The 13,676-nt window shown below is 43.6% G+C and overlaps 1 protein-coding gene across 2 annotated transcripts; it reads left to right on the top strand.

Annotated features, from left to right (window-relative positions):
- Positions 1–374: 374 nt before the first annotated feature.
- nagpa (N-acetylglucosamine-1-phosphodiester alpha-N-acetylglucosaminidase) lies at positions 375–12,340 on the top strand. Of its 2 annotated transcripts, none has more exons than XM_035607557.2 (12): positions 375–560; positions 2,914–3,125; positions 4,005–4,272; positions 7,434–7,573; positions 8,033–8,141; positions 9,220–9,348; positions 9,467–9,672; positions 9,841–9,888; positions 10,571–10,708; positions 10,847–10,978; positions 11,426–11,507; positions 11,652–12,340. In XM_035607557.2, exons 1-12 carry the CDS (start codon positions 463–465, stop codon positions 11,896–11,898), a joined length of 1,809 nt encoding a protein of 602 aa, XP_035463450.1. In that variant the 5' UTR covers positions 375–462; the 3' UTR covers positions 11,899–12,340. The 2 variants fall into 2 exon arrangements, with proteins under 2 accessions (XP_035463450.1, XP_035463452.1); XM_035607559.2 differs by having other exon boundaries at positions 376–560; positions 10,571–10,699.
- Positions 12,341–13,676: the final 1,336 nt, after the last annotated feature.

Raw genomic sequence — 13,676 nt, 5'->3', positions numbered from 1 at the left:
TGTACATTACTCCTCTCAGGTTTGCCAATTAAAACATTTTGGTAAATGCTGAATATACTAAACGCATTTTATATGCGTCGAAAAAAATGTTTTTGGTGTTAAAACAGTTTTAAAGATTAATTTGTGAAACTTTTTTGGGGGTAAGGTGCAATATTTTTGTATTGATTGATTTTGAGGTAATCCAAAAGTATCCAGATTACATGACATTATTTTTGTAATCCAGTTGATCACGTTAATGAATATTCATTTAGTTTTTATTTTACATAGTAAATAATAGTAATGCTGGCACATTCCATACCAGTTGGTGGCGCTAATGCGCCAATTTGTTGCTGGCCAAAAAATCCCCAGAAGAAGAAGAAGAAGCGGAAGTAGTGTGTTTCGGTTTGTTTACCTTCCGGTCGCGCTGTGGCCGGATGATGCGGGAGGAGACCGGACTCTGTCAGGCTCGTCTTCTCTCCTCATATGGCCGCAGTGTCGTTGAGATGTCAGCTTGTGTGGCCGCTGCTGCTGCCGCCGCTGCTGTGCCTCTGCGTCCGGTCGTCCGACACCCGGAGACCCCGGTAAGACAGTCGGGTTTAAAGTCTTGAGCTAACCCTCTAATGCTAATGCTAGCTGCAGGTAGCCGAGCGTGAAGACGGAAAGAAGTTTCCTCTTTTTTTTCTTCTTTTTTTTTTTTTTTTTACAAGTGACAAGTTGAAAGTTTTTTGTTGTTGTTGCGGATTTTAAAATGAGTTAATCTGGAATGACGCACAAAGTAAACTCGAGTTAGCAAACAACAGCTGTTAGTTAATCATGAGATAAACTCCCGAACACAAACACGACCTTTAACCCTCATTTAGAATATATCACTTCTTTAATTTGCGTTTTTTTTTACGTCACGTTGATAACAGTCATTTTGGTGGTTATTTAACTTTTAGAAACTGAACTTTGTGCTTCATACCGAACTCCACTCCTGTCACAGGATCAGACCTGTTCCTCTTTTACGGCTCCGGAGAAAATGTGATGTAGCTGCAAATTCGTCGCTTCGGCCACGAGGCGGCGCTGTTGTATCTGACAATTTCACTCTCAGCTGCTGTGACGTGATGATCAAGAAGCTATTACACTTTTATAAATAAATAAAAAGGAACAGGTGCTGAAACAAGCTGATCTATTTACGGACAGGAAATTAAAATCCAATGTTTTTTATTTTTAAACAACCAATGAATCAACATGTTAATTTTAGCTTTTCGAATGTCAGAATGAGAGGATTATTTTTATTAATATACGATAATAAACAGATTTTTTTTATATGAGCTCTTCAACGACATGTGTACATTACGTTTGCACAATATATATTATGTAAAGAATAAACAATGCCGGGAAGTTGAACACAAAAGAAAATATTTTAGTTCTATATATTTAGATATTTCTATATATTTGGTTGTATTTGTGTTTTCTTTTTACTTAAAGTTGTTTAAAATTGGTTATTTTATTCTTAAACTGCAAAATATCAAATCTCAATTCTGTTTCTTTGACAAAAGGGTCAATATTAGGAATTATTGCCCACCACCCCAAAAAAATTAAATATATATCGATAGTCGATATTTGTATTAGAAATGTTTTTACCCTTCTATCGATATTGCCCCCTTAAAACCCACATTAGTCAGGTGCTATTTTTTTTTAAATAGCACAAACAACTTTTCAGACAAAAAAAAAACAATAGTCTGCAACTAATGATCATTTTCATTATGGATGAATCTGTGGATCATTTTCTCCATCAATCGATCAGTTGTTTGGTCCTTAAAATGTCGATCGTGTTTCCCAAACCCCAAGATGATGTTTTGTTTTGTCCACACACCAAAGATATACAGTTCACTGTCACAGAGGAGCAAAGAAACCAGAAGATATTCACATTTAGAAGCTGAAAACAGAGAATTTTGACTTTAAATGAATCGATAATGAAAATAGTCGGCGATTCATTTAGTAGTCGATTATAAATTGATTAACCGTCGCAGCTCTAGACTTACATTGGAGAATAGAAAGTCATCTCATTTGTCTTTGAATGCGACATGTTTATAAATTTTTGTTACTGAATTGGTGCAGAAATGATTCCTCCATCTTTTTTTCAACGTCATCCGTCGGGCACGAATCGAAGCCACGTCCTGTAGTAAACATTCAAATGAAAATAAGCGATATTAAAATAAAAAACACATTCCTTCTGGGGATGATGAAACTCTGAGTGGACCAGCGGACGCAGGCTGATGAAATGTCGTAAACGCACTTAATTTATGAAACACAAACACTGAAAAAAAAAATGGATTCCTGCGGCGACCTCAGGAGGGTTTGTGGAAAGTTATTTCAGGGTTTGTGGGAGCGTTTGTCTCCGTTACACTCAGTCAGACGTTTGATTTACTACAAAGATATTTTGACGCAAATACATTAGTTTGCTGCTGTGGGCTCAATTATTATTTTATTTTTTTGCTGTATTTGCAATTTGATATACTATTTTAAAAAATATATCATAACCGTCCTGCTCATTGAATATTAATACATCCAGACACATTTTAACAGGATGGATTAATCTCTGTAATTCATTATCTATCTGGTTTATGATGCAGGTGATATTATACTGATCACTATGCCAACGTCTGTAATCATTTAGTGCAGATTTTGTTTCTCAAGTAAAACTTAAAATCGCACTCAATTGTAAAAATAGATTCAAAATGTATCAGGTAGTTTCTGTATTTAGAATAATTTATGAATAAATAAACATTCCTTATCCTGTCTGGAAAAACTTCTCTCCGAGCACGACAGATTATCAGACAGTCAATATATCAGTATCCAAAAAGTTGGATACTGATATATTGACTGATATTTATGTTTTTAAAAAACAACTTCTCTCCCTCTCTCTCTCTCTCTCTCTTTGCCGTGCAGCGTCTCCGCGGACGACGACCTCCTGCTGCCGTACGCCCGCGGCCACGGCCCCGCCCACTCTCACCGCCACGTCCGCGACTGTCAGCCCGTCGTTCACGGCAATGCCACCCACGAGAGCTGGCCGCCGCCCGGTGACCGCAGCGGGCCATCGCCCGCGGCCCAGTCCACGGTGTTCGTGACTGACGTGCCGGGAAGCTCCAGAATCGTTTACGGTCAGTGACGAGGAGGAGGAAGACAAAAATAACTTTATTGATCAAGTGATGCTCGAGTTATTGATCGTTTTTTAATCTTCTCCACAACCTTTGATCCACGTATAAAAAAAACTTACAAGCATCAGCGGATTTGACCAAACATCAGGTAAATAACAGTTTTTTAGATAAACAGTAAGAGGTCAGGGGTCAGAGTTCAGAGTCTGTTTAACTGTTTGTCGTCCGGCCTGAAAACTTTCTTTGAGCCACGTCGTCAAAGATATTAAAGATATTTGTCTTTGATTTTGTTACGTCTGGAGCGACACAAGAGATTTAATCTGACCAGTCTGTGACTGACGACGTTTATTTAAACCATTCGCTATCACCAATATAAACATAACAGCGTTATGAGTAGAGTCTGACAGATATATCGGCATTTAAATGTTTACACATATATACATATATATATATATATTTATAGACATATTTTTTAATCTGTCAATGATGTCTAAGATGTCGTTATCAAACCTCTATGACAAAGAATTGTAATTGAGGCTTTCTATTTTAGTTTAACGCAATATATAGAACCTGAAATTTATTTTACTTGAATTGTGTTACATAAACATAAATGCAAGGTTTATTCTGTACAAAAAAAGAGATTATAGCAGTTACAGATGAATTGTGGTGATTTTCCCCGAAAATTAGCTCTAAACGTCCAGAAATAATGTCCTTTTGGTTTTTGAGAGATTATTTCTTCCTGAGTCACATCATCAGTTCTTCCCTACGTTGTTGAACTGCAGTTAGTGATGAGGTATATAAGGCGTGATGATGTCACACATTCTGGTTCTGTTTCCCTGAAGCGTCGTCGTCATCCCAACACACTGCGTCTCGTCTGTTTCACAGGTCACATGACGGTGGTGCGCGACCCGCTGGGAACGGTGTCGGTGTTGGAGCCCGGCGGGCCTGGCGGCTGTGCGATGAGGCAGAGGGCCTCGGTGGAGGAGACGGCCGGTGCCGCCGAGTGCCTGTTCGCCCAGAACGCCGGCTTCTTCAACACGGACACGGGCCGGTGTCTGGGCAACGTGGTGAGCGACGGGCGGACGGTGCAGGACAGCGGCGGCATGCAGAACGCCCAGTTCGGAATCAGGAGGGACGGCACGCTTGTGTTCGGGTAAGAGGTCCAGACGCAGAAGAGGCCGCGGCGCTGACGGAAACTCTGAGATAATTGGACCCGGGTGTTGATGTTGGAAATAATAATTTACTCAAAGTACGTGGCGCAGCGTCTGTCCCCGCACTTCAAGTGTTTCATGTGTTAGGTTTTTGATTGTGTCAGGAATGTTTGACCACGCCTACACTGGTCACGTGGTGTAAACAGGAAGTAAAACATCTCCCTCTGCAGTCGGTTGCTTAGTGACAGAAACTCCTATGAAGGAGGAAGAGTGACTGTGAAAAGTCAGAGCAGGGACGGTGACGATGACGAAGTGGAACCGTCACTGACAGGAAGAGTTTTCCAGAAACATGAGCACTCGAACAACCAGTTATTTCACGTCAACTTTTTTCAAACTTTGATCCATGTCTCATCTGCTAACATGGAAGTGGGCGGGGCTTTTGACCTGTACTGCAGCCAGACACCAGGGGGCGATCAGGACGATTTGGCTTCACTCTAGAGGAGCCGTCATGTCGTCCATCTTTGTTCACAATCTGTGGTCCTCACCTCTCGTCCCTGCCGCTGCCGCCGCTCACGTTTTGTCCGATTTTAAACCACCTGAAGAAGAATCAAGCAACTTCCTGTTTGCATGGACCTTCGATGTTTGACCTCCGGTGGAGTTCGATTGGACGAGTCACACGACATGATGACTCACTGTGGACAGACACAAAGACAGACAGCTGCTGTCAGATTAATGAATAATAAAGTAAGTTTCTGTAAAAGATTCACAACATGCAGGGTTCAATAAATAATTGTAAAGCGATTCCTCGATGACTTTCCCAGGATAGAACTGTTTTTAAAGCCACCGGGAGGTCAATAAACAAACACACACACACAGTTTATCTACAAACCATGTTTGTTGATACCTGAGGTCAGTAATCCCAGGAATTCCTGTGGGTCAAAACACGCCTCGGATAAAAAAAGTACAATAAACACAAGATACGCCTCAGACACACACACACACACACAACCTCATTGTCCTGCTTCGTCCTCCGTGTGTTCAACATGTTGTCCTGAACCGTTCGGGACAAAAACAAACTGACGTTTAATCTATAATAAAACGTGTTGCTTCATCCACAAAAAAAAAATATTTTGTCACAACGCCACATTTAAATCCACTGGATCCAGATTTTTTAATTTGGATTCTCACCAAATCTCGCACGCTCATATAATCAGTCCACTTAATATGCTTGATTTATGTATTTTTTAAACTAGATCCATGAATTATTCTCTGGGGAAACTGGGAAAATGTTACAAAGAAAAACGTCCAATGTGAAGGAAAGAGATTTTTTTTTTCTTCCTGGATTCGTCCCTTTGTCTTGAACCGGAATTGTTATGGATTCTTTCTTGCTCCCTGTTCCATCCTTCCACCAAGTTTACTGGAAATGTGTTCAGGAGTTTTTACATAATCCTGCTGACAAACAAACAAACGGACAACGGTGAAAACATCGGCTCCTTGGACGAGGGAAATAATTTATGGGTCTTGAGGATTGTCTGGCCTCGGTGGAGGTTTGATGCTCTAGGTTAACGCCATCTGATCTCAGGTAACGTGATTCCTCAGCCTGACCTCAGGCGACATCGCAGCAGTAATAATAAACCACAGAGTTCAGAGCGGTCTGGAGTTGTGTAACGTGCCGACACATCGCTTTGACCCCACGGCTGTTGGAAGCTGGGTTCGCAGCGAGAGGAGTCAGACGAGGCCATTCGGGAATTCTTATCACAGCTACTGCACCGGTGTCCTCAGGACCCCCCAGGAGGAGCTGCTGAACCTCTGAACCACGCCCAGAGAAGAGGCAGGGATGGTTGAATGGTTGTTGGTGGTGCGACATGGGGGTCACACCACAGCCAAGAGGATACTGTCACTAGGGACCATGAATGTCTGCGAGAAAAACAAAATAAATGCCAAAGCCATCGAATCATTTTTGAGAGATTTCAGTCTGAGCTCCACAAGAGGCAACAGGCAGCTTTGCTGCCCCCTAATGGCCCCAGGTGGTATTACTGTTTGGTCACTGACGTAATGATAATAATAATACATTTCAAGGACGAAGCTACCTTTCCTCAGCGCTCCTGAGGAAGTCGTCGACGCCACTTTGGAGATTACGCAGTACAAGAAATAGCGTTTGTCAGCTGAAGCTCCGACTTCATTTTCTGGCTCCTAGCATTAGCATCGCGGCCAACTCACTGCCAGCAGCCTGGCTACTGTACGAAGCTAAAAAACAACTGTAAAAAAATCCCAAATTAGAACAAAAGAACCTGGAGTTAAACATCAGGTCATATTAATAAGTAGCTGGTTGAAGCCTCTCATGTCTGTCAGAGGCTCAATCCTCTTCTATCGAAACCATTTATATATATATATATATATATATATATATATATATATATATTAGGGCTGGGCGATATGGCCTATAAAAATATAGCGCGATATATATCGTATATCGGGATATTTTTTAATCTCCTCCAAAGCACTTCAACTGAACCATTTGATGCAGACAATCACACCAGTATGAGGATTCTAGTCGACCCTGAAACCAATGTCTGTATTTAAACGTTCTTTAATTTTAATCACATTCCTTAACAGCACCCCATATATATATATATATATATATATATATATATATATATATTAAGGGCTGGGCGATATGGCCTATTAATAATATCGCAATATACGTTATATATCGCAATATTTTTAAATGTGTTTGTCCTAAGATGTCGTCGCCAAACCTTTATTACAAATAAATGTAATTGAGGCTCAATATTTTTCAGTTTAACCATAAACTTTGTCATGCATAGCCATAAATAAAAAGAAAACCTGAATAATAAAAAATTATATCATTTAATTTATTTAAAATAACCAAAATTTCTGCACTGTTTATTCTGTGCAATAAAAGTTTTCATATCGGTAAACATAAGCATCGATACCAATATTCCGATCAGGCTCATATCAGTCGGACTCTAGTTTTTTTTTCATCCCCATTATGCTGTGCAATCACTTTTAACATCATGGCGACGAGTAAAAACCAAAAAGTCGTCTTATTTCCGCATAAAATGAGGAAAAATCCCAAAACTATGACACTCATTCTTGTGTTCCCTACGATGATGTTGTGACGTCTGTCTGCCCTCGCCAGGTATCTGTCGGAGGACGACGTGTCCGACCGGTCCAACCCGTTCGTCCAGCTGGTCAGCGGCGTCGTGTGGCTGCTGAGGAACGGCCAGGTCTACATCAACCAGAGCCTGGAGGCCGAGTGCGACAAGACACAGGAGACGGGTGCGTGTCCGGAAACGTTCCTGACGTTGTACCGTCCGGAGGTTTTCAGTCCCGTCTGACGGAACAGGGGAGGCTTCGATTTAGAAAACGGAAAACTGGAGTTGAGATGTTAACCCAAACTGGTTGGCTTTAAAGCTACAGTGTGTAACATTTAGAAGAACTTATTCACAGAAATGTAATATATTGTAATATAACTGTGTGTTCATATATGTATAACCACAATGTTTTTTCGTCAAATTTGAGTTAAATATAGTCACATGAGGAGGACCCGACCTCCGTGTGAGTCTCCATGTTTCTACGTCGTGTTGAATACAGTTGTTGCACAAAACGGTCCAGAATACGTCACGTTCGCGTTGAATTTTGAATCGGCGATGCGCCGCCATAAAGTGTCCCCTGTCACATGCTCAGTTGGTTGCGGCTCTCTACTTTATTAACATTCATCTTCTCGTACTGTCACAGGATACTTACGGCATTTTGTGGACGTGTTGTCGGCCAGAGTGGCGGTGGGTCACGACGCAGAGGGTAACCTGGTCCTCTTCCACATCGACGGACAGACCGGAGTCAGAGGGTGAGAAAAGCACGGAGCTGGATTCAGAAATGTTTTTAACTCTGATGCATTTTTCCAGATATAAATTTTGATTTGCTACATTTAGATGTAGTTTCCTGTAGAGCAGACACAGACGTGAAAAATGAAAAATCTAGTTTTTGTTTTATCTCTCCGTGGGTCGCCTCGGAACGCGTCCCTTTACCACAGTATTAAAAAAAATGCAGCAAAATAAAGTCAAACCTTGAACTTCACAGAGTCACATTTCCTCTCAGACATTAATGTTGAGAGTTAAAAATGGGATCGTGTGTTGAACTGTACATGGATCAATGGATGAAGATCAATTTTATGTTTGACGATTACGCCTTAAAATTGATTTTCGTAGCAGTGCCATTACGACACTAGAGTCCTTGACGGATTCCACGAGAGTGTGTGAGATCTGCTGCTGCCTGATTGAATTTAAGGATGAGTTGATCTCTGCCGAGCGACGATCCTGGTCGTTGACTCAACTATTGTCAACTTTCTGTCTGGTGACTCATCATTGATGCACTTGAACGCACCGCACCTTCTCCGGTCCGTTCACCGAAGCCGTGCGTTGACGTGTTCCACGTCCTCTGACGGTGAAGAAGAGGCGTCATGACAACACTGACGTGAGTGTGTGTGGGTGAGAGTGTGTGTGTGTGTGGGTGAGAAAGTCTGTGTGTGAGGTCACTTTAGAGCCAGTGGATGGACCCAGAGTTCAGCCTGCTGTCGGCTGCTGAGGGAGCGGACATGTTCAGACATGTCCGCTCTGTTGTTGTGCTTGTGAAAAGACCTGATCAATAGATGGACAGATCCAAAGATCGACAGACTAGGTGTGGTGAGGTCAAAGAGGTGGTTGATGGTGCAGCTCATTGCGGAGGTTAAAACCACCTGACGTCCGTCTCAACCCTCAGTGTCTCATCAATCTCACACGTTCCACCGTCCGAAGACGATCGCATGTATCAGATTATTACATTTCGGTTTCTCTTGATGTTTCCTTTTTTCACGTAAGTTCGTCTGCAGCCTTTTTCCTTCCTTCCTGTTTATACATTTCCTTCCTTGTTTCCTTTCCCTGGCGCAGGATGAGTCTCTGGGAGGTGGCGGAGTTCCTGAAGAAGTACGGCGTGATCAACGCCATCAACCTGGACGGAGGCGGGTCCTCCACCTTCGTGATGGACGGCTCTCTGGCGAGCTACCCCTCTGATCACTGGTGAGCCCCAGTAATCCATCGCACACACACACACACGTGTGCTGCCGTATATGAGGCCGTTGTGTTCCAAAGAGATCTGGATCCGCTCCCTGATCTGCTCCCTCCCTCCCTCCCCCAGCATTCCAGACGGTAGGTGGCGCTGTGCCCGGCGTGTCTCCACCGTCCTGTGCGTTCACCGGCGGCGCTGTCGGCCGCCAGACTGCAGCGGACACGGCGAATGTGTGGACGGAAGCTGCCGGTGTGGGCGGGGCTGGCAGGGCGCCGCCTGCGACACACTGGTGTGTCGCCCGCCGGCCTGCGGCCCTCACGGGGTCTGCACCGCCGGTGAGTGGCTCACAACCCCTGGTTTAGAAATGTTTCTCTCTGCGGCCTCGCAGTGACGAGCAGCGACTCATGAGATTCAGTAGCAAAAAAGAAAAAGGTCTTCAAAAGACGATAAATCCAGCGTGAAGAGGTGATGTGTTTCTACAGCGTCTCATGTGTCTGTTGCAGATGGTTGTGTCTGTGACGCAGGATGGAGAGGACGCAACTGCAGCCAAGGTAACACACACACGCACACACACACACACACACACGTATATGCTATAGGTTAATCATCCGGTCCTGATCCAAATAAAAATCATAATGTGGTTTGATAAGGAGACTGTTGGACCTCGGTGAAGGTTTGAGCTCCATTCATTCATATTATTTTTCTTTTCTTTTTTTTATTATTGAATTTTATCTTAGATTTATGCGGGATTGTGTTTAAGTATATATCATTTTTCAAAACCTTTTATGTGTGTTAAAATGTTCAGAAGTTTAAATAAATTAACAAAATAAACTTAGAGCCTCGTTCAACGTCATGACCTCTTTTTGTGCCGTCGTCGCAGTTTACTAGCGTCGCACGATGTGAAAAACAAAAATCTGATATTTTTCATTATTAATTATGATACGTTCACAACCAACACAACCCGCCAATATTCGGCAGTTCTTTTTCGGACTTCACGACACTGATTGCGTAAACACACACATTTTCGCTCGAGTTTTAAATATTTGGTTGCACCTAAATAATGATTATGATGATGTATATATTAATATAAAAATTCAAATAATACGGTCGAACCTGGTGACATTGTGTGTTTATGTCCTGGTACATTATAGTTGCTGGTGTGTTTTATAAACTGACTCTTTACGTCTATTTATTTTAATAATGTTTGTATTTATATTTTTATTATTTTCTAAGAGTGCCCGCCAGGTTTCTACGGCGACGGCTGCAACCAGACCTGCGGCTGCGCTAACGGCGGCTCCTGCGACCCCGTCCGCGGACGCTGTGCCTGCACTCCTGGTTTCCACGGCAACACCTGTGAAGAAGGTTTCCACAGTAAATTTAATTCCCCCTTGTATTAAATTGAATTGAACAATAAACATTTACCTCTGACTGGATTTAGTGTGATGAGCGTATGTTCTCACAGGTTTATTTTGGTTTGTGATGATGTTTCCTGTTTCTTCCCCATTGCAGTTTGTCCTCTGGGCTTCTTTGGGCTGTCCTGCGCTCAGGAGTGTCGCTGCGACCACCAATGTCCGTGTGACCCGCGGACAGGAAGCTGCAACGCCACGTTGCCAACAGAGACCAACTACACCTTACACATAGGTACACAAACACACACGTATTTCTATAGTTGAGAGCAACAATATTGGCTCTACACCATCGTCCATCGTTGTGAGGACATTTTGACGTGAGGACATTTTGGCCGGTCCTCACAAGTTCAAGGGGCAGTTTGAGGGTTAAGACTTGGTTTTAGGGTTAGGGTTAGAATTGGGTTTAGGTTAGGGTGTGGCTTAGGGTTAGGCATTTAGTTGTGATGGTTAGGGTAAAGGTGTTAGGGAATGCATTATGTCAATGGGGTTCCTCACAACTAAAGAGAGACATGTGTGTGTGTGTGTGTGTGCGTGCATGCGTGCGTGTCTGAGGATCAGGTCAAAGGTTCCACTTTTACAAAGTTTTTGGCAGAAAACTAGAAACAGTGACTGAGTGAAATCAGGCATGACGGACATCTTTGTATTCTACTCCAATTCTTCTCCTCCTCCTCCTCCACAGCCGGATTCTGTCTGGCCAATCAGATCATCACGTCTTGGAGACGAGAGGAAGACGCCCTCAGAGATCAGCCTCACCTCACTGAGTAAGTGTCAAAGGTCGAGTCAAGCTATGACACTTTCCCCTCCCAAGATCCCGTAGGAACCAGAACTGAGAGAGACCCGTTCCTCTCTCTCTCTCTCTCTCTCTCTCTCTCTCTCTCTCTCTCTCTCTCTCTCTCTCTCTCCAGACAAACGTGGCTGATCATCTCTCTCACCTTGGCCTCTCTGCTGTCGCTCAGCCTGCTGCTTCACCTCCCACGCTTCTGTCGTGGCCCGGCGGCGGCGGCAGCTCGCTTCCACGAGCGTCAGGACTACTCCTACGTGCCGCTGACCGACATCAACGGAGCCACTTCACGGGCCCAGGCTGACGGCAGGAAGAGGGAATTCGTGCCGGACGACTCGGACTCTCAGGATGAAGTCTGGTCTCCGTCGTAGTCAACTTGTTCGTCCCGTTTTTTATACCCAAGAAGATGTCGAACGTTCGCTCACGGTTCCTGTTTTACAGAGGAAGCCCTCGACTCCAACCAGGAGAGGAAGAGGTTACACGCTTTTGTGGTGAACTTTGACCTTTGAACCCCGCATCACGAAGAGAGATCAGCAGGTTTGAGCCTAACGCCAGCAGATGGATCGCCATGGTAACTAGCGCTCCAGAAAAGGATTATTTCACCAGCAGCCGGATGTCAAATCAAGAAGCACACGAATGTCTGCTCAAATTTTTAATTTATAATTCTCTTTGGGTTTTTTTTATTCATTCAAAAACTGTTTTTTTGATATTCAACTTTGAACGTCGTTCACTTTGCCGATGGTAAGGCTAACGCTACGTGTCCAGTCATTCTTCTGTCACAGCACGTTTGAATAAAGTATTCTGCTCCCAGAATCCGACGACCTGTGCTGTTTACGCCCCCGGTCTGTCTGTCTGTCTGTCTGTCTGTCTGTCTGTCTGTCTGTCTGTCTGTCTGTCTGTCCGTCCGTCCGTCCGTCCGTCCGTCCGTCCGTCTGACGGAACGTGAACCTGTCTGTCTCTTCTGGGAGGCTGAGGACGGAGAGACAGGCGGACGGACTGTGCACGTTCTTGAGAATTTTGACTTCTCAAGAAAGTGCACAGTCCGTCCACGTGTCTCGCCGTCGTCAGCCTCCAATTCTCCCAGATGCGTCATAAACAACGTGTAACAGATCTCGTTTTAACAAGGATATTTTTAATTCCACTGTTCAGTGTTCTCTTGAGAACACTGTTGGAATTGAGAACACTGAACAGACGCTGACTCGTCAGACGCTGACTCGTGTTTCTTCAGATGGAGTGAAAAAGGAAATCCGTCTGCGTTCAGTGACTCCACTGTTACTAACAGACTTTTTCTGAGGGTGAGTTCAAACAGTAAATCAGCCAACTGGACTCGGCCCCGCCCTCCTGGCCCCGCCTCCTGGCCCCGCCCTCCCAGCCCCGCTCGGCTCAGCTGATGCAACTCGGTAGGCGATGTCATGTTGCAGAGTTTTTTCCCCTCGGAACCTTTTTCTGAATCGTCGAGTGTTCAGGAAGAAACAAACTTGCTCACCTGACAGGTTAAAGGTCAGTAAAGGGACACGCCACCACAAAATCTGTAGACGTTTAATTTCAGCAGGTCACAGCACAGAGTTATGTGGTCACATAATTTCAGTGATCGCTAAAATGGCTAAAATTGCAAATAAAATTTAAAAAAAATAATGGAGCCTGAATAATAATTCAAAAAAGTTATAAGGTCGTACACTTGCAAGAAAAGTTGAAGTCGACCACTTTTATTTCCCATTTAAAGTTAGTTTCTCCTCATCCGTCGATGGTTAGGAACAGATGAGGTCACAGCTTGATAAAAATATGACTGATTGATATTATAATTATTGATATAAGATATCGTTGCCTCTGCACGTTGCATTGTAATTTCTGAACAAAAGTTTTCACCTGTCCAACGTCTCCTCTTGGGATGTTTCTGATGAACTAGAGATTCAGAGCCAAAATCCTCAGTAATGATTTATACATATTGATAAAAACCCGTCGTAAACGTGTTTTTTTTCCTAAAGATTCAGACAGCACAGAGGTCAAAGGTCAGGTGTATGTGTGTGTGTCAGTGTGTTAACGCCGTGGCCCACATTCCCTCGCCGAATGCTTACGACGACGGTACGAACCGACTGACATAACTCGTCGCCACGGCAACAGTCAACAGGGCCCCGACAGGAGATTTAAA

The sequence above is a fragment of the Scophthalmus maximus genome, chromosome 10 (genome assembly GCF_022379125.1).
Source record: "Scophthalmus maximus strain ysfricsl-2021 chromosome 10, ASM2237912v1, whole genome shotgun sequence".
Taxonomy (NCBI): domain Eukaryota; kingdom Metazoa; phylum Chordata; class Actinopteri; order Pleuronectiformes; family Scophthalmidae; genus Scophthalmus; species Scophthalmus maximus.
This window is presented reverse-complemented; position numbering and strand designations above follow the sequence as displayed.

Bases quoted from the DNA above. Each gene is read 5' to 3' on its own strand.
- nagpa (XM_035607557.2), top strand. From the start codon at position 463: ATGGCCGCAGTGTCGTTGAGATGTCAGCTTGTGTGGCCGCTGCTGCTG. The intron at 561-2,913 runs GTAAGACAGTCG...TTTGCCGTGCAG, and splicing joins TCCGACACCCGGAGACCCCG to CGTCTCCGCGGACGACGACC. The intron at 8,142-9,219 runs GTGAGAAAAGCA...TCCCTGGCGCAG, and splicing joins GGACAGACCGGAGTCAGAGG to GATGAGTCTCTGGGAGGTGG.